This window comes from Mustela nigripes, chromosome 9, assembly GCF_022355385.1.
Source record: "Mustela nigripes isolate SB6536 chromosome 9, MUSNIG.SB6536, whole genome shotgun sequence".
In the NCBI taxonomy this organism is placed as follows: Eukaryota; Metazoa; Chordata; class Mammalia; order Carnivora; family Mustelidae; genus Mustela; species Mustela nigripes.
Window position 1 is genome coordinate 87,340,048 of NC_081565.1, and position 24,022 is coordinate 87,364,069.

General features: G+C 44.4%; 2 protein-coding genes across 4 annotated transcripts in view; one reads left to right on the forward strand and one right to left on the reverse strand.

Annotated features, from left to right (window-relative positions):
• Nucleotides 1-24,022, forward strand: part of CENPP (centromere protein P) — a 227,667-nt gene that overhangs the window by 147,415 nt on the left and 56,230 nt on the right. The window lies entirely within an intron of this gene.
• The window catches only part of ECM2 (extracellular matrix protein 2), a 33,278-nt gene continuing 15,075 nt past the window's right edge, over nt 5,820-24,022 (reverse strand). The window contains exons 4-11 of one of the 2 annotated variants that reach the window (XM_059412028.1): nt 22,541-22,729; nt 19,969-20,508; nt 17,938-18,053; nt 16,411-16,546; nt 13,425-13,582; nt 11,456-11,595; nt 10,104-10,430; nt 5,820-6,932 (exon numbers count right to left, since the gene is read on the reverse strand). In XM_059412028.1, the coding sequence (XP_059268011.1) occupies nt 6,764-6,932; nt 10,104-10,430; nt 11,456-11,595; nt 13,425-13,582; nt 16,411-16,546; nt 17,938-18,053; nt 19,969-20,508; nt 22,541-22,729 (1,775 nt within the window). In that variant the 3' untranslated portion in view covers nt 5,820-6,763. Of the gene's footprint in view, nt 6,933-10,103; nt 10,431-11,455; nt 11,596-13,424; nt 13,583-16,410; nt 16,547-17,937; nt 18,054-19,968; nt 20,566-22,540; nt 22,730-24,022 lie in introns of both variants that reach the window. The other variant, XM_059412027.1, reaches the window with a different exon arrangement.

Below are 24,022 nucleotides of genomic sequence, written 5' to 3' on the forward strand. Positions count from 1 at the left end.
TTTCCTTCCTCCTTTCTCTTCTCTTCTCTTTTCCTTTCTGAGTGAGAGAGAGAATGCAAGTGCATGGGAGAGCGAGAAAGAGAACCCCAAGCAGGCTCCATGCCCAGCACAGAGTCTGACACAGGGCTCGATCTCACAACCCTGAGATCATGACCTGAACAGAAACCAAGAGTCAGACACCGAACCACCTAGGCGCCCCTCAATGTGTTTCTTTCTGTTTTGATTCCTGTAGCTTTGCAGTGTATCTTGAAATCTGGGATTGTGATACTTCCAGCTTTGTTCCTTCCCAAGATGGCTTTAACAGTTCAGGGTCTTCTGGGGTTCCAGACAAATTTTAGAATTATTCTAGTTCTATGAATAATGCTGTTGGTATTTTGGTAGGGGTTGTATTGAATCTGTAGATCGCTTTAGGTAGTATGACATTTTAACAATATTGTTCTTCCAAGCCATGGACATGGACTCTCCTTCCACTTGTTTATGTTGTCTTCAGTTTCTTTCATCAGTGTTTTATAGATTTGGAGTACAGGTTTTTCACTTCTTTGGTTAAGTTTATTGCTAGATATTTTATTTGGGGTGCAATTAATTGTAAATGAGATTGTTTTCTTAAATTCTCTTTCTGTTGCTTTATTATTAGTGTATAGGAATGCAACAGATTACCGTATATTAATTTTATACCCTGTGACTTTACTGAATTCATTTATCAGTTGTAGTAGTTTTGCATTTGAATCTTTAGGGTTTTCTATATGTAGTATCATGTCATCTCCAAATAGTGCAAGTTTTACTTCTTCCTCACCAATTTGGATACCTTCTATTCCTTTTTCTTGTCAGATTGCCATGGCTAGTACTTCCAGTACTATGTTGAATAAAAGTAGTAAGATTGAACATCCTTGTCTGATTCTTGATCTTAGAGGGACAGCTCTTAGTTTTTCCCCATTGAGTATGGTGTTTGCTGTGGGTTTTTCATATATTAGGTCTTACTAGGTTGAGGTATGTTCCTTCTAAACCTATTTTGTTGAGAGTTTTTTTTTTTTTTAAGATTTTATTTATTTGATAGAGAGGAGAGCACAACCAGGGGGAAGGGCAGAGGGAGAGGAAGAAGCAGACTCCACATAGAGCAGGGAGCCCAATGTGGGGCTCAGTCCCAGGACCCTGGAACCATGACCTGAGCTGAAGGCAGACAGCTTAATGTACTGAGCCACCCAGGTGCCCCTGTTGAGGGTTTTATAAAAATCATAAATTGTTGTTGTGTGTTGTCAGATGCATATTCTGCATCTATTGAGGTGATCATATGATTTTTTTGCTTTCTCTAATTGATGCAATGTATCACATTGATTGATTTGCAAATATTGAAGCACCCTTGCATCCCTGGATTAAATCCCACTTGATCATGGTGAATTATTTTTTTAATATATTTTTGGATTTAGATGTTATTTTGAGGATTTTTGCATCTCTGTTCATCAGAGATTTTAAAGATTTTTATTTATTTATTTGACAGAGCAAGAGAGAGATCACAAGTAAGTAGGCAGAGAGGCAGGCAGAGAGAGAGGGGGAAGCAGGCTCCCCAGTGAGCAGAGAGCCCAACGCGGGGCTCAGTCCCAGGACCCTGAGATCATGACCTGAGCCAAAGGCAGTGACTTAACCCACTGCGCCACCAAAGCACCCCCATCAGAGATTTTAATATGGAATTTTCTAATAATAGTAGGGGACCTTAATACCCCACTTACATTAATGGGACAGATCATCCAGACCAAAATCAACACAGAAACAATGGCTGTGAACAATACATTTGAGCAGATGGACCGAACAGATATATTCAGGACATTCCATCCAAAACCAGCAGAATACATATTCTTTTCAAGTGCACATGGAGCATTCTCCAGAATAGGGCACATGCTAGGTCACAGAACAAGTCTCAATAAATTCAAAAAGATCGAAATCATATCATGTATCTTTTCTGATCACAACGCTATGAAAAGAGAAATCAATCGTAAGAAAAAGTCTAAAAAGAAACAAATACATGGAGACTAAATAACATGCTGCTAAAGTACGAGTGGGTCAACCAAGAAATGAAAGAGGAACTCATGGAACACCCGGGTGTCTCAGTCCATTAAGCAGCTGCCTTTGGCTCAGGTCATGATCCCAGAGTCCTGGGACTGAGTTCCACATCAGGCTCCGTGCTTGTCGGAGAGCCTGCTTCTTTCTCTTCCTCTGCCTGCCACTCTCACTGCTTGTGCTCTCTCTCTCCGTGTCAAATAAATAAACAAAATCTTAAAAAATAAATAAATAAATGAAGTACATGGAGACAAATGAAAACACAATGGTCCGAAATCACTGGATTCAGCAAAAGCTGTTCTAAGAGGGAAATTTAGAGCAATACAGGCAAGAAGCAAGAAAAATCTCAAACAACCTAACCTTACACCAAAAGGAGCTAGAAAAAGAAGAACAAAACCCCAAACCAGTAGAAGGAAAGAAATAATAAAGATTAAAGCAGAAACAAGTGAAATAGATTTTAAAAAGCAATAGAACAGATAAATGAAACCAGCATTTGGTTTTTGAAAAAGTAAACAAAATTGATAAACCTTTTACCAGGCTCATCCAGAAAAAAAGAGACAGGACTCAAATCAGAAATGAGAGAGGAGACATAATAACGGACACCACAGAAATATAAAGGATTATAAGAGAATATTATGAAAAATTATTTGCCAACAAATTGGACAATCCTGAAGAAATGGATAAATTCCTAGAAACCTATAAGCTCCCAAAGCTGAATCAGGAAGAAACAGAAAATTTGAATACACCTGTAATCATCAAAGACACTGAATCACTAATCAAAAAACTCCCAACAACAAACAAAAGCCCAGGACCAGATGGCTTCACAGGTGAATTCTACCCAACATTTAAAGAAAGCTAATACCTGTTCTTTTCACACTATTCCACAAAAATAAAAGAGGAAGGAAAACTTCCAAATTCATTTCCGTGAGGCCAGCATTACCCTGATACCAAAGCCAGACAAAGACACTACAAAAAAATGATTTTTTTTTTTGTTTTTTTGTATGTTAATAAAAGCGGTCATCTCTAAAAAGTAATTCACTTGGTGAGGCTGACTCCCTGGGTGATGTGTGGAGTCAGTGGAAGTGCAAGCCCACGGACAGGCCGTTGGATCTTGCTCACCTCTGTTGGCAGCACCCACAGCACCAGGTGCCCGGCACCCACTCAGGTGTCTAGATTTTCTGCTTTTTGGACTTCAGAGTAAGTCCTGGCTCAGCCACATGCCCCATGTTGCTCCCAAGTGGCTCCTACCAACCCTTGCTGCAGGATCTAATTCTGTGCTCCCCAGCCACCTGCTTTCCGGGGTCAGGTCAGAGGGCAGCAGACCCACCCCGCTGCGGTGGAGCTGCAAAGGAGCAGACGCTCCAATTAGACTCCCTTACCTTGCCCAGAGCGCGGGGAGGCTGGCCATGTCCAGGCGGGCTGTAGTCCATGCTCATACCAAGGCTCTCCAGCCATGTGTTGTAGCAGTGAAGGGAGCTGGACCGAGGGTTAGGGAAGGACCAGGGACTTAGGTGCATGTTCTTTGTAAATCTTTAAGTTCGGTATGTGATTCAGATAGCACCTGTCCATTGGTTCTAAGAAAAAGCGAGGGCGGGCAGGCGCAGCTCATCTTTCTGGAGGTAGCAGAGTTGCTCTGTCTGAAGGGGAGTGTGTGTACTTCTTCAGGGACACTTCCAGCCCAGGGCACCACAGACCCCTTGAAGACCCCTGGTCTGTTCCAGATACATTGTTTTATAATTGAATGGAGTGATCCCCGACAAGGAAAATGGCTATAAACAAATAACTGGAGACCAAGGTGGGCAGCCAGCCCTGATTCCTGGTGTAGTTACTTCCTTATAATTCCAGGCTTTATGTGTCTTTGATCATGTCATATCTTTAGTGCTTTTTTGTAATAATCTTAAGCCATATCTGAAAAGTAAAAATATAGTTTTTACTATATTTAGTATGTATATAGTTAGCATTATATATAGTTAGCATTCTTTGTATGTGTGTGCAAAGATAACACACCATTAATATTTTTGGTCATAGCTATACCAGAACTTTCTTAGTGTACATGTGTGCTCATAATTCCAGCATATTTCTGAAGCCAAGCAGAACATCTGTTTGTTTTTAACCTTTTATCATGAAGAATATTTGCTATAAAGACATTTATCACTTTTTTAAAATGGAATTAAAACTTCCTGTACAGGACATGATGAAATTTCAAAGCTGAACAAGTTCAATGCTAGACATATTTTATATTTTAAGTTATAAAATCAGAAATAAAAGTGTCTTCCAACTTAGGAGCAATTCTTCCTTCAGTCACTCTGATTTCCAGCCTTCCTGGAGATTCTGTTCTTGTCAGGGTATCCCAGTTGCACAGTGGGGTCTTCATGTACACCAGGACCTGGGGTCACTCCACAGCTGCTTTGGAGGCAGCACCTCAGTGTGGGTGATGGGGCTCGCACAGTCCTGAGACCCAGGATCTGGGAGTGAAGGACCCCAGCTTCACCACCTCACCACCTTGTTCTGCTGACTTCGTTTCATTTGGTTGGCCTCGATGTGACTGTCTCTCTGATACCCTGCTTCTTTTCCCTACCACACTGTGTGTTCCCAGAGAGCAGAGACTTCGTCAGTTCTGTTCATCCCTGTCTCTCTCTACAACAGCATCTGGAACACAGGTTCAAGTCAGATGAAGAAATGGCTCAGTATCCATCAGCATTGTCCCAGCATGCAAACTCTGTTGACTCACCTTACACTTTGCTGCCTAGTTCCTTAAATGATTATGTCAGTGCGTTTATATTCACACAGCAGGAAGTATAATGGAAGGGTTCTTGTTAAAGGGATGAGTGACTGTATCTTCTTGTTTTAATTGTCTCTTATGTTCAAGTTGGCCAGTTTAAATTAATTATGCTCCTACTTTTCTTAACTGGTTGTAAATCTCAACTTTTTGTTCCATAAGATTCTGCTTCTGCTCTTAGCCACCTGCCCTGATTCTAACAGCCGTCATCATATTGTTATTGTTCATGTTACAGTATCAAAATCCTAGCTATTACAAGAGGATGCTTAGAAGGAAGGGTTTAGAAATATAATTAGCTTGGCGTGCCTGGCTGGCTCAGTCCATGAGCGTGTGACTATTGATCTCAGGGTTGTGAGTTCAAGCCCCACACTGAGTGTGGAAATAACTTAAAAATAAAATTTAAAAAATAAATAAATAAGGGCCGCCTGGGTGGCCCAGTCAGTTGAGTGTCCGACTCAGTTTCAGCTCTGGTCGTGATGGCAGCAGGGTCGTGAGATCGAGCTCTGCACTTAGCAGGGAGTTTGCTTGAGATTGTCTCCCTTTGCCTCCCACCCCATGCACTCACTCTTAGGCTCTTGAATAAATAGATAAATCTTTAAAAAATAATAAATAAGCAGAATTAGTTCAAGTGGTATAAAATGAAACTCACATCTTGGGAAGTTGCTCAGGAACTAGCTTCGGTGACTATGCTGGTGGCTAAGTACCTTGATCTGGAAGGTCGGTGATAAGTGCATGCACCTGCCTGCCACACTTTGCAGATGTTTCTCACGGCTCTCTGGTTCTCTGTGAAGTCAGGCTGGGAGCTCCCTCGGGTGGGGAGACAGCTATTGCAAAATGGGGTCACTGAAGTTTGAAAAGTTAGAGTGACCTGAGTATAAGCTCCTAGTCTCGTGTTTTGCAGACACAAAATTGAGAGCAGCAAGAGAAGTCAACACAGTTCCTATATGTGTCCTTTATAAATTAGTCTAGAAATAATGACAAAAGATCATTACATAATGAAAACTTTAATACCATCTGGTTTTGGTAGGTTCTAGTACATAGTAAATGCTAAGAGCTTTATGTTAAATTGAACTGAATAAAAGGATACTTGTGAGCACGTTAGGGCAAAGAAGGTAGGTGCTAACAATGACCAATGGAGCAAAAATTTTCAAAATTCGTGTTTAGGTTTATATTTATAAGGTTGTAGCAAGAACAATTAGTATCTTTTAAACAAACTCCACTACTTTCCATAAAATCTTTTGATCTTGAATAAAAAATAATGAGCATATTCTTAAATTTTTTTAGACTGACACAAATTTTAGACTTGCAGAAAAGTTTCAAAAAAGCTTCCTCTAATGTTAAAAACCAGTATGTAAACATACTACAATTCTCAAAACCAGGAAATTACGTGACAGTAGTGTTTTAATTTCACATGTGTGATTATTAGAAGGATTAGAGCAAAGCAAATTATTAAGTATATTATACAATAATTGTAGCATAGAAATTATTATAGAAAATGAATAATTATTGTTTTAACAGTAGGATAACTAACAGAACACTAATTCATAAATTCCAGCTATTATTTTTTCCTGTCATACACTTCTTGCTCTTGAACCATAACACAAATGATTTTTAAAGGGACTTTGAGGGTTCCAGCTAATAGCAATACTCAGGCCAGTTGTAAAGGTCATTACTTATTTTGCTCCAGATTTTCCCAGTCTAAGTGAACAGTGAATAACATCTTGTTCTATAAGGAAGCTTGCGTGGAGAGGACTTCTTTACCGGAGTGTGAAGCTGAAACTTTCACTAAACGTGCTGGAGAAGGAAACGTGGGGTCTGTTTTGGTTGTTTCTCTGTGGGGTGGCAAGTCAGATGGGGTCTCACTTATCAATGACAGATGCTGCGCCACAGATGTAAGAGGACAGATTAGAAGTGGTGAACAAAAACCTGGAATTACTTGATATTTTGTGGTTTAAGAACTATACTTGAGTATGATCTTATGCACGAAAATGCATAGGATGATATTTCTCTTGTTTTAATAAAATTGTTTTCAAGATGAAGATGCTCCAGGGTTGAATCACCATCTTCTTCAGCGTTGCAAATTTGTTCTGGAAGAATATTCCTGAGGAAAAATAGATGATACAAGTCAGCAGGAGTTAAATTGTAACTTAAAATGTTTTGGTTCCTAAAATAAAATTGAGTATTTTTCTTATACACTAGGAAATATTTCAAATATGTCAAAGATGTGAAAAATAAAGCCATAGGAGTAGAATAAAGTATAACCTGGGAACAGAAAAAAAAAATCTCCCTTGACTAAAAAATGAGAAACACTAAAAGGAAAGATTAATAAATCGACTATAGATCTTTTAAAAATGCAAAGTTAAGAGACATGACAAACTAGGAGAATTTTTTTTGCAATAATGGGGCTAATGTACAAAGCCTTCTTAAAAACCCAGGCAGAAAAAGAAGAGAGGGAACTGCCTGGCTGACCAGGTTCACTGAAGAAAAAAAAGAAATGACATGGGAACATGAAGAGGGGCTTAGTTTCATTAATGACAAGAGAAATGCAAACTCCAAGTATCCTGCCACACCAGCACCACTGACAAGGGTTGCCTCACACAGAAACATTCATAAGCTCATTAACATGGTCTGGTCCTGGGGCTGTGCGGGACCCCCGTCCCTGGAGGGAGGGACCAGAACCAGGGACCAGGCAGCATCTCCTTTCACTCAGCTAGGAACCTCACCCAGAGTTAGGTCAGAAAAATATAAAATGCCATCCAAACAAAGTTATGCATTATGGATTGTTTGTAGTAGTAAAAGATGGGCAACTAGTAGGTGTCTAAGGAACTGGTTAAATAAAATATCCACATAATGGAATACTGGTCAGTTGTAAAAAGACTAAGGAAATTCTCTGTATATTGGTAAAGAGTGATAGGACATACTGAGTAAAAAAAAAAAAAAATAATGAGAGAGAGAGAGAAAAAAAAATCTTTCTGTGTCATAATTCGTGTGGGAATTGTGGGATGGGTGGGGAATATGAATGTGTGCACGTATGCTTATATTTGCAAAAAGAAATACGGGGGATACTACCAACTAATTTTAAAAGAATTAACCTGTGGGAAATGATGGAGTATCGCATATGGGACCTGCAAAGAAGAAAGACTTCATATACCTTGTTACAGTTTTGACTTTGGAATTTTATAAACATTTAACATAGTCAAAATAATATTAAATAGGAAATAGCATTTCCTACAAACCAAAAACCAGCTAAAACCCTTATCAGAGTGTCAGGTCATTGACATGTTGTCACAGAGTTCGAAAACCACTATACTTCTGCCACATGTCCTCAAGGATCATATTTTAAAGACAAATAGAGAGTTCCCTAAAACACCATGTACTTCAGTCAGTACTTTTGTTGTTGTGATAATGGCATTCTTACTTTGAAACTATTATTTGTATATTGTAAGATAATTAGTTAATGTTACTGGGAACCTAGATTCCTAGTCTGAGATAAACAAATTTAAAACAAAGAATACTCTGTACGGTTAAATTAGAATTGGGACCATCAGTATGAAGTCCTGTTCTTTTTTCTTTAAAAATACGTATTTCCTGGCAATTCACTGCAAGGCCACGAAACTAACACCACTTTAGAAGGGAACATGCCTGGTCCCCAGTCTGGGGCGTGTGATGTGAATGCTGCTTCCATGAAGGAGACGTGGGGACTCTGAAAGAAGGCTGTCACAGGTGCACAGTAGGGGCAGAGAAGTGCACCGCCCAGGACCCACAGAGGGCTACCACCCATGAAGGAGTGGGGTTTAAGAACAATAGTTATACTTGATTAAAACATTCCAAATACAAAAACCCATAAGTTAAAATTGATTGTCCAGAAAAAGCCAAAAACAAAATAATAAAACAGAAACAGTTAGGCACCAAATTTTTTCCTGAGACAGCCTCTGTTTACATTTTACTATATTGTATAGTCCTTTCCTTTCATCCCTAATACACATGTATCATTTTTTCCAGTTTTATAGAGATAGCATTAACATACAACATGATATTAGTTTAAGGTATATGACATGATTTGATATTTGTATATATTGCAAAATGATCATCATTACATTAAGTTTAGTTAATATCCATCAGTTCACATGGTTAGATCTTTGTAGCCAGCTTCTTGGTCTGATTGGACATTTAAAGGAAAGAAACTAGGCATTTGTCTTACCCTTTCAGAGTAATAACAAAGTGACCCTAACTGATACAGGATAAAAAAATATCCTTTACAAAGGAATTCCTGCTAACGGATGTGTAAAGGGTAACAAAAATAGTGAGGCACTATTTTGTTGCCCGTCAGGAACTAAGAGTTTAAGCAGCACTCAATCTGCCATTGGTTCAGAGGGGAGGAGAAAGGGATCAAAGGAGATTCCGGACTGTGACCACCTGAATCCCGGCAGAAGTGGGACAGGCGTGCGTCCCTGTGCAGTAAGTAGGAAGCCCAGCCACAGCCTATGATGTACTTCGCCAAGCAGCTTTTTACCGAATGTTACAAAGCCTTCCCCACTCCCGCCTCTCTCCCTGCACTGTTGGACACCCGTGACTCTTTCTCTTTTTATTATGTTCAGTTAGCCACTGTGTAGTATTTCATTAGTTTTTGATGCAGTGTTCAGTGATTCATGAGTTGCATATATACCCGTGATTCTTCCCCTTTGTTTTTTAGGAATTGTGTTTGGATTGTAGAGAGAAGAGGAAGGGGTTTACTCCTCAGGGACAGGAGCCCACCTCGGGGATTGGCCTGTGACCACACTGCCACCAACATGTTCCAGATTAATCCTTGAGAACTTAATGCTCTCTAGGCAGACAGGAAACTGTCCCCAGAAGTGAGAGAAGCTGAGTCTCAATAATTATATTCAGAATTTTACCTTCAGAAAAAAATCTAGATAGAATCAGTTTCAATTCTAGTGTATATTTAGGTTTTATTCTCTACAGATTAGAGTTTTTAAAATTACACATGGAGGTAGAAGCAGCATAATCATCCACTTCCTGGGTTCCCAGTAGTGTGCAGTAAAGTTCTATTCTAAAGGGGGTTTACTGTGAAAGTTTGCAAACATAGATACACGTAGAGAAAAGCTATGATGAATCCTCGTGTACCTGCAGACATCTGCCAGTCCTGTTTAATGTGACCTCTTGGTCTTTTTCCCCTTAGAAGTAAATCCCAGACATCATGTCATGGTTGTTTAATCATATGCTCTGTCAGCCACAACAATTCAAATAGATACTCGAAAAAGCCAAAATTTACCGTATCTTGTTGTTGTTCAGCCTCAGAAAATGTAGTGCTTTCATTTCCTGTATCCCAGGTGGTATAGATTTTAAGTCATTGTGATCCAGAAACAGCTCTCTCAGAGAATGATACGCCCCATAGAAGGAGACGCGGTCCACACCGTCGTCCGAGAGTCTGTTAAATGACAGGTACAGGTACTCCAGGCCTGGCTCCATGTGGCCAAACACGTAGCCGGGGATGCGCTCGATCTGGTTCCCGAGGAGCACGAGGTGCAGCAGGGACTTGGGCAGGTAGGAGGGAACGTGGTAGAGCTTGTTGTGGGACAGGTCGATGGACTCCAGATTTCTGCAGCGAAGGAGAAGGAGCAGGGCGCAGTGTGAGGCAGGGACCGTCAGCTCCGGGCTGACAGGGCCGGTCAGGACGCTCAGCCGTGGTCCTGCCACGGCCACTGCGGGTGGCTGTGCGGTGGCCTGCCCCATCCAGCTGCGAGGCTCCTGCTCTTTCCTGGGCGCTGCCCCAGGGCTCCCACTCGACTACAAGGAGGGCCGGGTTCAGAAAGAACCACTGTCTCTAAGGTCAAACGTGCATTGGTAACGAAGTCCTAGCTGTTATCAAGCTGCCTCTCCCTGAAATCGCCCCTGGTGCCAGCAAGGATGTGGTGGTGGTGTGGAGTCTGCATTCTTGCTCCACACCGGCCCTGATGGCCTGGCGTGCGGGGGCTTGTGTTCTGAGCGTCCCTTGTGGCTTCCGAGTCGCCCTCCCACCACCACATCCTGCTGGGCCTGGCTGGCCCTCCACACCCTTTCATCCCTCTCTCCTGTGCCGGAAAGATGCCTCTTCCTTCTCTCTCACCCAGATCCCTCGTGCCCTCACCACATAGCCCACCCTGCCCCTTCTGACAGGCAAGACTCCCACCCTGCATCCTTGCCAGGAGGATGGGCCCCACCTCCAACCTTCCCGGTCAGGCCAAGCACCGTTAGGTCTGTTCTATAAGACCTGAGATAGAGAAATGGTTTGGAGGAATGAGGACAGTGTGGCGTAGGACAGGGGAGCCTGCTGGTCCCATGGCAGGGTGGGGTTGGAGGGGGCAGGGATGACCTTCCTTCTACTGCACAGCCACCTGTGAGGTGGACAGACCTCAGGTCCCTCACCGCTTGGGTTCACGGCAGGGTGTGCACAGCAGCAGTGACCTTGGTCATCCCAACGCCATCCACGATACGAGCTCCAAGCAAATAGCCGGGTTCTGGGGCGGGGCCAGCTCGCGAAGGAGCAGTGCCATCACTAAGCTCATGTCCCCACATTCGGACCTTGGGCAGTAGTGGCCGAAGGAAGAAACTGTCTCAGAAAGGCAAAGAGCAGTGTCTACTCACTCTTGATTTATCCAGGCTAGAGGAGCAATCCTGCTTTCCTCAATTTTATTATAACTTAGCACAATGACATTGATCTTTCTGGTGTGGTTGAAACAGATCTCAGTTATTTCTTCAATTTGGTTATTTTCTAGGTATAATTCCTAGAAGTAAGAGAAAAAGCTATTTTTCTTTGTTGGTTGGTACATATATTCAGCTTCACAGAGATGGAAATGGTACTGTGGACTATTCTCATTAGTATTATCTGGAGAGTCTTCTGCTGCTCTTCCAAGTGAATTCATTGTTGTAAGTGGTCCTGTCTAATTAGTGAAATAAAATATACCTTCTTTCATGGTCATGGAATTAAATTTTTAATTGTAAAATGTTGCATAATATAGCATATGATAATAACTGCATAAAGTTCTCTAATTTACAAAACTTATTCATGTAAATCACCTCATTTGGGTTTCAAAACCCTAGAAAATTGGTAGAAATTATCATCCCTGTTCAGTAGTGGAGACACTCGGGCCCGGAGAGAGGTTGCCCAGGAGACACGTGTCTCTCCCCGACCCTCCTCCCAGCTCTAGGGCATGCTACTTCTCACCACTCTGTGCTGCCTGTCAGGGTTTTAGACTTGCTTGTATTATAGTTAATTAAGAACCCTCATTTAACATTGGGGTAAAGTTTGCTAGAGCTATTGTTTTCAACAGTGAGCTGCCTTTAAGTTAATTCATTTGACATCAGTAGAAGTTTTTCACTTAAGAAGCTCGGAAGTAGACATTGGTATGTGTCTTCAATGTAACTTTCTATTCCTAGTAATTTTCCCTTCTTTTCATTTAATTTTGGTGTTTATTAGATAGGAGTAAAGCAATTTTTAGCTTTTTGCTTTTAACTTCATACATATTTAGAGGTGAACCAAATCAGTGGTTCCCAAACGTGGTTGCATATTAAAATCACTTGTGAACTTTTTAAAGTTACTACAGTTAAAACACACTCCTCCATACCGTAGACTCTGCGTCTGGGAAGCAGGGCCCTGGAAGGGGTCAGAGCACATGTATCTGCATGGACACTGCCCCCCATAGCAGTGAGAGGGGCCGTCTACAGAGAAAACCCAGATGGAGACATGCTGCTCTTCCATACTGTTCAGCTTGTGTGTGTTTTACTATGTGCGTACATTAGGTATTAAAGTCTTAATTTTAAAAATTACAAATTACTGACCCCACCCTCCGAAGAACCTAGTTGAGGATGTCTGGGGTAGGGTATGGAATCCGTATTTCTTTAGAATCCAAGAGATTGGGACATAAAGCCCAGTATTTTTACAATTTGGATAAATTCTAAACTGATACGTTAATGAGCAGATAGGAGGATGAGGAGAAGAGGTGCTGTGGCTCCGAGTCAGACCCAGGCCGCCAGCTCTGCTGGCACAGCAGGTCCACAGCTGTGGGAAGCTCCTTCCTGCCTTCCTGCTGAGTAATCCTGCGTGCCGTGCCGTGCCGGGGGAACAGTTCGGAGCAGTCAGCCCGGGCCCAGCTGGGTCTGCCAGACCTCTGCTCTCAGGGCTGGAAGTCAGGCATGCGCTGGGCAGTGAGGGCCCCAGAGTGTGTGACGGATGTTCCTTGCTGCAGCGAGAAAGGCCACACTCCTGGGTCCTGGGCGGGAAGGGCAGTGCGTGGCCTCGGTGGGGGCTGGGCAGAGCTGGGAAGCTATCTTGCAGGTTGTAGTTTCTGTTTAAATTCTCAGCTCATCTTCCCTGTTCTCTCCCCAAGAGCTGTCAGTAAAACCAACTGCCACTTTATCAAAGGCCTCCACTAGTAATTACAATTTTGACTCATAATTTTGTATTGTTTGAAGAAACAGCTGTGCTCAAATTATAGCAGAGTGTATGGCACCAAAACGGACTCTACATCACAACAATCTTTTCGAATAATACTGTTTGTCTTATTGAAGTGTACGGTACTAAAAATGTAAAACATTGTTAGAAAGATACAGGTACCTCGATAGAAGCAGGAAGGCCCTGTGGTATAATTCTGAATTTATTTCTTCCAAGACGCAGGTAGGATAGGCTCTTCAAAGATTTGAAAGCCAGGGGACTCACACTGGTTTCACTGAGATTGTTTCCTTCCAGCTCTAAGGTGACCAGTTGATTTAGGTCTATAAAAAATAAAATACAATTTTCAGAATATTAGGAAAACCAAAGAACCATGGAGTTTCTTTATCTTTCAAAACATCTTGTGAAATGTTCAGTTTATTTGAAGGGTGAATGTTGCTGCTTTCTTGGTATTCCCCATGCAGAGCCTTCCTGTAAGTGCTCTGCACACCCTAGATGCTAAGCTCAACCAGGACTGGAAGCTGGGTGCATGGTCCGGGGGGAGGTGCGCCTGCAGAGAAGTCACCGAGCTGTAGGGTGTCTAAGGAACAGAAGCTGAGTGGGGCCCCCCACAGGGGTAGTGGCGGCCAAGCGGGGACTCAGGACACAGTAGAAGTAGAGGATAGGATTGTGGAGGTCACTTAAAGCCTTTGTGAAGATGTGGATGTGCTTATGGCATGGCAGCGTAATTGGGGGTGCTGGGGGAGTGTGAGAGCACTCTGCCTGGCAAATGTCAGCCTCTGAACAAGGGAGTTACAGCAATGAATTCCCATCACACTTGTTTACTTCCTGGCAGATAGTGCGGCCACATGGATGTTTGGAAAGGAGAATGATCAAGAATTCTCCACACACTGAGACTGAGCTACCAAGAAAGGCCTTTATGCAAACAAGCTTTCCTGCATCGTTTCTGCTGGCCTCAGGAGTGGTATGACCCAGATCATTTGGAATCCTACAGGAGCATGGACAGCGCAGCAGTGACAATACCCAGAGGCATCTGAGTCAGACAGGCAGGGTGTAACTTTGGAGTTTGTTCCATGGCCAATTTTCTAGAATAGGAATGTTTTCATCTTCAACTCAAGTCACGGGCATTGCTCTGAATGTTCTGTACAGCACATTAGAGAAATAAGACGTAGTCCAAGCATGAGCAAGAGACAGGACCATGAGGGATGCAGATCACAGGTGCAGAGGACCACAGGGGTGGTGTGGACGTGTGGGTGGGGCTGGGCTCCCAAGGACAGGAAGACGTGGGTAGAAATGGGAGGCCGAGGCAGCCAGGTGAACACGAACAGGTAAAAACCCATATGGTTGTGCTCAGTGGTAGGAGCAAGGCCTGCCTTGGGTGGACCATCTGCTGGAGGGGTGCGAGCCCTTCATATACCAGATAGTAAGGTCTGGCATCCCTCTCCAGGCAGCGAGGCACCCTGGGCAGGGACAGCATGACAAAACACGAACCTGGCAGCTGTTTTAGCGTTAGTTGAAGGGCTGAAAGGAAGTAGGGAGCCCAGGCAATAAGCAGAGAAGTGGTCACATTTTCTCGTATCTTCTTTGATTTCCAAAACCAAAGATACTAAGAATCCAGCTTATTTATCTGTATATAGTTGAGGTTTTAGAATGTAATGGAAGTTTTCTCGTCAGAAACCGATAATAAAGGTAGACTAAAGGCCCGTGTTGACCCCATGAGAGAGAGACATGGCGCACACAGGTACTTTCTGGTTTCTGTATACATCATCTGTGTAGGAAACCCAGGATGTGTGCTCCTGTGACGGGGGACGGGGCGGAGCTAGAGAAGATTGCAGGGGGTTAGATGCAGTAGAACGAGTTCATACGCAGGAAGCTGGTAAGAAATCATTCCCAAGGTGGGGAACATGGGAGCAACATGGCAGATTGTGGACATGGGGGGGCACGGTCCCAAAGTGTCCAGAGTGGGGGCCTGCTACAAGCACACCCGTGGCATCTGGATGCTCCTGTTTCCGCACGCCTTCGCACACGCTGTTTCTCTCCCTGCAGCGTCCCTTCTCCCCTCTTACCCGGAACTGTCTGTAACGGGAAGGGCCGTGCGACACCTGCCACAGCAGCACATGGGAGAGCAGCAGGCCCCTGACGGTCAAGCCGGGGCCTCCAGTCCTGAAAGGGCAGATTCCCAGCAGTGGTGGCAGCTGCACACGAGCACACCCTGCCTGCTGCCAGCCGCTCGCCAATCCAGGCGGTGGGCTTAGCACAGAGGGTGGAGGCTCTCTGGGCACGGTGACTTGAGCCCCTCCTTGGGGCTGAGGCCTCCATGGTGCTTGGACTTTGGGGACAGGAGGGGCGGGAGTGTGTGGAGAAGCAGCTGCCAGGATCGTGTGTGCACACCTTCCAAGGAGGGGCTTCTGTTTTGTAACATGTCCTCTTGAGAATGCAGCCAGAGGTGACCTCACGTGTGGTTCACACTCAGCCCATCAGGGCGCCGATCTACATGTTCCTTCGGCCCTGCTTCACCTGGCAGTTAAAAATTGTACTTTCTAATGTCTTTTCCATATGAGAAAGCCCATCACCATTTGTGTTTACGGATGTTTTTCATGTGTACCCTGCAGTCCATCTGGAAATAGAGTATTTCCATAACTGTAATTTTCAGACTTGGCAATTCTTGGTATTATTGTGTTTTTTCCCATCACCAGAAGTGTTTTGTTTTATGAAGTTTTTTGGGAGTGAAAAGAAATAGTGAAATGGTTTTATTCCTTCTTAGGCTTGGGTTATCAACGTTAACGTTAAAATCTTTCCAATAAGTCGAAGGTGTTGGAACCCGTACCTCAGGCGCTGCTAGACTGCTGGGAAGGTGGAAGACAACACTAGCTATCTTTGCACGTGATCCCACCACAGACCCTGGCTAGCGTTTGGGAAAAGCTAACGTGCTGTGTGTTTTGTGCCGAGTTCACAGTATGACAACTTCAGTTGTTCATTTTGGTCCAGAGTCAACCACAAAAGGAGAAAATAAATGTCATGAACTTAAATGGTAAGGTGGCCTAAGAAACTCACCATCTTTCCCTACGGCCGTAGTGCCCATAAAGTCCCCGCACGCACGGCCACAGAAGGCAGGCTAGAACAGGACACCCAGGAGCTGGAAGTTAAGTACCTGATAAGCTTTCTTCATTGATAGCCTGCAGGTTGTTCTCATTGATTTTAAGTTCTTCTAATGCAGATGGTAATTCTAAAGGAATCTCTGCCAGATTGTTTCCATCCATATTCAGGCGCATTAACTTCTTCAGAAGCTTGAAAAGCAAATGTCAGGATTACTTTTTCACACAGTCACAGACATACAGTCCTTCAGAGGGCAGAGTGCAATCGCAACTCGCCTTACGAACCTGCCTGCTCTGCCTCGGGCCCATGGAAGCTGCCACTCCCCCGTTTCTGACCCACGGCTTTCGTGAGCAAGAGAAAACCCCTGTCACTGCTGGACCGCTCTGATTTTGCTAGATCTTGGGTTTCCACCTTCTTAGCAGTAGACACAACGTTAGATTGTGCAGTAAGTGGAATCTGTTGGGGGATACTGGCAATGAAATCAGCCACCATGGACTTGTACAGCTCAGTGTGTAGTTAGACTAGTAGGAACAGCCATAAAAGGGCACTGATCATGGGGTAAGTGCTTCAGAATGGCGTGCTGCAAAGACCAGCAGCTGTCCCTTTGCGGCAGCCACACAGCCTGTCGGAGGGTGCGCGCCCTGTTTGCAGCTGTGTGCTGGTCCGCCCTAGTCCCCCCAGTGGGGGGCCGCCTCAGGGCACTCCGTCAGACTTGAGCAGTTTGGGAATGGGACAGAGGATCTCAAAACAAGAAAAAGAGACACTCTCCTGTATGTCTTTCTGATCAAATACAGGAAATGTGTGATTCCCAGCTGTTGTATGACAAGAACATGTCTGCGACTTGAACGGGACATGAGCGCAGGGATTTGTAGGAAGACTCATAAAGGGGATGACGTTTGGCCTTGTGGGATGTAGTAGGTTTAACCAGGCTTCTTAAAAGGGCACACGTTTGTCTGCAGACCCCCTCCTTTTTTGCTTGTATGTTGGCTTCTCTGAAACTCCTTGATCCTCTCTTCTTTTCTGCTTTTTAGAAAATATTTTAGTCACACCCAAGTCTTGCAGAGGCTTAGTCCATGCTGTTTGTTGCCTCTCTCGCCCTCACCTTTCCCCCACCATTCCCTGTGCTAATTTTCATCTGCGTCTGCTTGAACCACTCCTGCTCACATGTTCATCAGGTCTTGCCCTTGGCACAAAATAACGAAGCACTTTCTGGCCTAAAAATGTTAATAGAGTTTCCAGATAAGCTCTCCTTTATTCCTGGAAATACCTCATGTACTAAGAGACCATATTTCAACATGTTTTCAGCTGCTTGGGGAGAAACTGCTCCATAAGTCCAAAACATTGGTTTCGTCATTTCGCTGTTGTAGGTGCTCTAAGGGTAAAGCCTTGAAAAACCAGCTAGAATCACATAAAACAACAGACTGGAATCAAGGTAGGACCTGAAGAGTTTAGGAATGTCAGAAAGGGAACTTTCTTGACTTAGGAGGAAGCTACTACAGTGAAGCCGCGTTCCTTTCACTCCCTGCCCTGCCGCCAGCACAGACTGGTCCAAAGCCTCCTCACCCACACTGTGTATGTTTACCTTGAATGCTTTTGCGCCGATGCCTGGGGAGGTGATGTTGTTTTTGCTCAGATCGAGCCTTTCCAAATTCGGCAGTCCGTTGAAGGCTCCGTCGGGAACGCTGGTGATGGCATTGCCTAGAAAACACAGCAGCTGCGGTTTAGACCCCCATGCATACGTGGGCACATACGTGTGTTCATGAACGGACATAAATAGCAAGGGAGCTCTCGCCGGAGGAGAAAGCAGTGCTCGTATGCTGACAGCATCTGGATAAGCAGCTGCAAATGCAGAGAACCTCAGCCTGGGGCCAGAACCTCCATTCAAAGGGCTCTCTGTGCTCGTGGCCATCCTGTTTTAGGTGAATCTGCTGTGAAAACAGCTCGAGTGGGGTTCTCTGGACAATTCTGTTAGCATTATGCATTTTATAACAGAGCTTTATGTCTGGAACCTTAAATAGAAACTGATTTTCCCATGGACATGTCCTAGATCCTGAGCCAGAAATCCTGTCCTATCCCTTACCTTTCTGAAATTTCCTTCTCTAAACCAGGAGCACAGGTGGCCTCCAGATCTGGTGTTATGATTGTGTGCTTCAATCTGTACAAGTTCTTATATGCTTTCAATTTATGGGATTTTGTTTTCACATTGGGTTAAGTGCAGTAGCTGATGATTTTAAACCCAGAACGTAAGCTCACCAGAAGCAGTGAGTACTAGAGAAACCATGTGGTGTGACTGACTGCACCACGATGGATGGAGCACGGGTCATTTGTTGTTCATGAGTTTTCTTACGGCAGAGCACCGCTGACATACCAGCTATGGCGGAGGGGACATTGCTAGGTTGTGAGCTGCTGGGCATGAGCGATTTCCCTAGGGGGTTATCTGAGTGTGGTGTCCTAGCACAGACTGGCCATCCTTAACCAAGACATCAGACTTGGTCTATCAAGTGTGTATTTATAAGGTCTTTCATTTATTATTTCTCTGGTAGTTTATTTCTGTGATTGCCCCTGAGACCCATCTGAAACCCCATTCAGATTCTCCCATCCCTGTGTCTTCTGGGTGTCCCGGGGTGTGGGTCTTGTCTTCCAGATGGATGTACACCCAGGGTCCCCACGAGCCAGCCTCACACACACACCTGGTCCTGCCATTCCTCCACTCAGAACCCCTTCAGCAGCCCCATAAAAACACAAGGAGGAGGACTGGACCATTCCATACCCCCAGAATGGCTAAAATGAGGGAAAGACAAGTGACAGGATGCAGAACCATGTCCAGCAGAAAAGCCGCAGCCACCTTTGGGAACTGGGGGGTACTTTCCAATGGAGCTAAACGCATGTTTACTCTGACATTCAGCATTTCCACTCCTGGCTATGCACCTTAAAAAACAGAAAACTAGGTCCACACAAACCTCTGTGTATGGATATTTTTAGAACTGTAATGTATAGTGACCCCAAAGTGGAAGTGACCCAGATGGGCTCACCAGACACCTGTGGTCCATCCACGTGAGCACACCCCACTCGGTGGTGAGTAGAGGGCCAGCTCCTGATGATCATAGCACCCTGGATGGCCCTCCACAGCATCGTGGTAAGCAAAAGAAGCCCAACTAAAAGACTATGCTGTGGGACCCCACTTCGGTAACATACCGTGAACAGCCAAACCCTGAAGGCCCATCACCTCAGCAGAGACCAGGGCTGGTAGGAGGGGCACGAGGGAACATGGCGAGGGGATGGAAGGGTTCTGTATCCTGACTGTGGGCTGCTTATGCAACTGTGCGCATCTGTCAGAGCTCAGAGAACACACTAAAAATAAGTTTTACTGCATGTCAGTTATACCTCAGTAAAGCTGACTTTAGGGAAAAAGTTAGTGGGAAATCATGACTTGGTTTGGAGAAATTTGCTTTATGCCGAAACATGCTATTTCTTCTACAAAGTTTATGTATACGATTGTAGCTTGTGAAGTTAGTCTGTTTGGGATCAACTTATATTATGAAATTAAAGTATGACCTTCACAGGGCAAGGAGAGTTACTTTCACAAAACAGAACAGACGTCCACTTCTCTTACCGAAGAGCTCCAGGCTTGTTATCTCTGGTGCTGTGAGCGGTGGTATCTGTGTGAGGCCGGCGCTGATGCAGCTGATGGTCCTGTAGGACAGGGAGCACCCGCTGGGCAGAGGCGGCCTGCCTCTGGGAGGAGGGGGGACCAGGGGTCTGGAGGGCCCCCTGAACACGTCTCCTCTAAGGGTGCCGTCAAGCTCCTCCTCCTCTCCCTCCTCCTCCTCTTCCTCCTCCTCGTCCCCCTCACCCCCCTCCTCATCTTCCTCGTCCTCCTCTTCCTCCTCCCTTGCTGGATGTCTTTGTGGATGGGCCCGCCTCCCCTCTGCTCGGGGTCTCGCCTCTGCCTCTCCTCCGCTCCGCCCCTCACTGAGAGGTCTCCCCTGCTCTCCAGGTCCAGGGATCTGTTTCTTCTGCTCCCCATCTTCATCTTCTTTACTTCCTTCTTCATCCTCTTCAAACTGAAGTTCCTCTTTTTGCAACACTTGGTCCATTTCCACCCGACGAGGTGGCAGTTGCTTGTGAGGTAAGTTGGTAGGTTCTCTTTGTTCTGAAGAATCACCAGAAAATTCACTTCTATCACTTAATGCTGTACCACGGTAGGTTGCTGGCCGTGCAGGGAGGACACAGCAGGGGCGAGGTGTAACGTTAGTAAAAGGAAAAATCACAGTAGAGGTGAGCTTAGTAAACATTATTCCCTCCAGGTATTTGAGTGCAATTTAAATGTGGAATGCATTTTGGAATTTTTGCTTGAGTAGTTTTTAAAGTAGTTTTTATTTCTATCTTATAAGACTTATTTTAAGCAATTTTTGTTTTTTCCCGTGGCCTTAATATTTGTTTTTACTAAAATATCTTGCTACCCGGTAATAAAGAGGGAATAATATTGCCACATGACGCAGGATGGTAAGCAGTCCTATGTGAGGTTGCAATATGATGAGGTATGACCTTTATAATAGATACTGTTCAGTTACTTGGGGCTATTGATAATGTAAGAATCTGCACCATCAAACATCAAAAAGTGAAACATTTTGCTTGTGGTAGTGAAACTGGCTTTTGTTTGCAGATTTATAATTATTTTTGTCTGATTTTCTGTTAGCCCCATAGGCCCGAAAACATCTTCTGAAATTGAGGATTATAGAAAGTTCTCTCCTTTCTCCCTGCTAGACTCTCTACTTAAATTTTTACTACTTGACCCCTCCGGGGGCTTCCTGGATTCCAATGATGCGGTTTTAAATCAGAGGCGTGCATGGCAGTGCTTCCCGTCATCCCATGGTGATAGGAGCAGAACGGCCAGCAGCGGGCCTTCACCCGTGTGGGTATTTAGCAGAAAGAGTTCTGGAAGAAGTGAGCTCTAGTGATGGCAGATTTCCTGAATCGTTGCCCTGCTTTTATTTAATACTATACCTAAATCACCCAGAAAAGGAACTCAGAAAATGTACTATTTGAAGGAATTACTTGAGATCTCAATCCAGTATATATTATAAAGTCAGTGAGTTATTTTTTCACATCCCTGGCAGAACATGCAAAAGGAAAATAGGAAAAAATTAGGGAAGGGAAGCTAAAGCTATCATATTGAAACATTTAGTCCTTCCTGTATATCCAAGTTTATTTTTCCAAAAAAACCACAACATTTTATTCCAAGTCCTTTGAAAAATGTTTGATAATTTCTGAATCTTGCCTGTGTATTTGCTAACATTTTTTAAAGACATAGTACCTTAGTAAAATAATGGGTAGTTTAAGCCAAAATGCTTACATTCCTAAATATTCTAAAGTTCTTCCTGGTAGGAGGCTGTTCTGGACACCCACCCTGAAACTATCCTGTGTGCATGGAAAACAGTCTTCCTTGATTGTAGACAAGAGAAAGTGTCTCTGTTCCTTCCCATCACATTATTTGCCACATGTGAATCCTTTCAGAAGGCACTGGCTAGGCCTCCCTCTCGAGAGTCAGCTGTCCCTCAGGTACGAGCCCCGTGAGAGCTGGGACGATGACCATTCAGCAGGCCCCGTGGCATGACCTTCCCGCAGGAAGCAGTGCTCCCAAGACACAGGCACTGCTCCAGGGCCACACGCCTGCATTCTCCCAGATTCCCAGAGTGGTAATGAGTGCAGGTAGGCTGGGGCATTGGGCTTTCTTCTCTGGATGCAGACTCCGTCTGCCTTTGTTCATCAGAAGTTCCTTGTCTGTCTTCCTGGTCTTAACTGTGCCCACACTAAGTTGCCTTAAGGGAGCTACTCCGCCTAAGGAGCTAAGCAGAGCTCTTCCCTCGCATGACACTTGGGGACTGTTGGCTCTGCAGATCCTGCCACTCATTCTCTAAAGCGAGCGTCAGTGCACAATGTGGTCTGGTCCAAGTTTACTCATTCTGGTAGAGCTGCAGCTATGAAGCCAAGATAATTTTTTTCTGCCTCCTACCATCCATTTTCCCGAATAACTTCTATGTTTATCATCACTGTGCAAGTATTTTAAGTACCTTGATAACTAGTTTACCATAATTTAAAACTTAAGTTAGTAACAAAATAAGCAGTGGAAGTTGAAGACTAAGTCACATGTGATATACTGCGTTTTGGCGAGATACTTATACCAGCGTCAGAGCAGACTGGGCAGCACTCTCCTTCGGGGGTAACTGTTTGGGGGCACATCGGAGGGCGGCACACAGTTTCATCACAAAGCACTCTTCCATTCAAGCAGAGGCAGGTAGTGCACGGCTCAGGAGACCACACAGCTCGGTTGTACATGGTCATCCCATTGACCAGACAGTGACCCTGCCTTCCTAGAAAAGAAGCAGGAGCACCGTCAATTCCTTGTGTGGTCACAGCACCTGTGAAGGACGGTGAGCACAGCATGAAGCCGAACTGACAGAGTCACACTAGAGTGGCATTCTGTGTGCATTCACACGCGGGGTAGATAAGATGTGACCCCAGAGCAGCTTCCACATGCTCTGCTCTCAGCCTCTGAGACTGACCTCCTGGTAACTTGACTCTGAGCTGCACCTCCAGTACTCTATCTGTCGTTGTATAACAACGAACCCCAAGTCTCAGTGATGGCTTCTCTGTGCCACATGTCCAACATGGGCACACAGGGGCTGTGCTCCTGACAGTCTCAGAGACAATCAGCGGGCTTCTGCATCTCCAGGCAGGCTACCCTGAAGACCAAACCAGAGGGACAGAGGTTGCTAATCCCCCACAAGCCCTAGAAGTGTCTCATTACATTGAGCAAAGCAGATGATAGGCCATATCTAAATTCAGAAGAAACACAGCAGTGTGGGTCCGTCGGATGCCAGAGGACAGAGAGCAGGAAGGGCAGCAGTGATGAGCCCATGTCTCAGATGGGGAAGTGCAGATGGGGAAGTGCCAGACATTGCAGCTGACCCTTTCTTTAGAGTTCCTGTGTTACTGAACACTAGCTCACACGTCATCAGAGCCATACTTGTGAAGTGTTTCTGAAGTATTTCCATTTCTCTACGTGCAGGGTCACAGACATATGGGTCAGTGTGTCCACCACGGCGGCCATCACACAGCCTGCTTGGATTGGAATGTCAGAGGACAAGCTCTCCATCTGACCTAGTGTCATTTGTGATGCCTGTCCTTTGTTTGATGAGCCACTGTCCCCACGCTCCACCCTGAGATGGGCTCTCACATTCGCTCCCTCCGTACCTCCCTCCCCTCACCACCCAGCCCTACCCAGTAGTTTCTCTACATAAACTAAATTCAGTGGCTTACTGCCACTTTTGGTTGAAAAGAATTTGGTTGAAAATAGTTAATAGCCATGTGTTCAAGGAATCATCTGAATAATTTTTCTATATCCCAGATGATCTGTCATTATAAATGAAAAAGATTATAACTTTATATGTAAATTTTCTATATTATGAATCCAGTTATTTGAAATACATGGCATAGGAAACAGACTAGAAATTAATAAACTAAAATAGCAACTATGGTTTTATAAATATAGTTGTGGGATAGCTAATTATTTTTTTATTTTCCAGTAGTTTTGTATTATAATTACATTCTGTAAAGGAAATTTTAAATTATTTCAAAACTTGTGGACTAAACCAAGAGATATA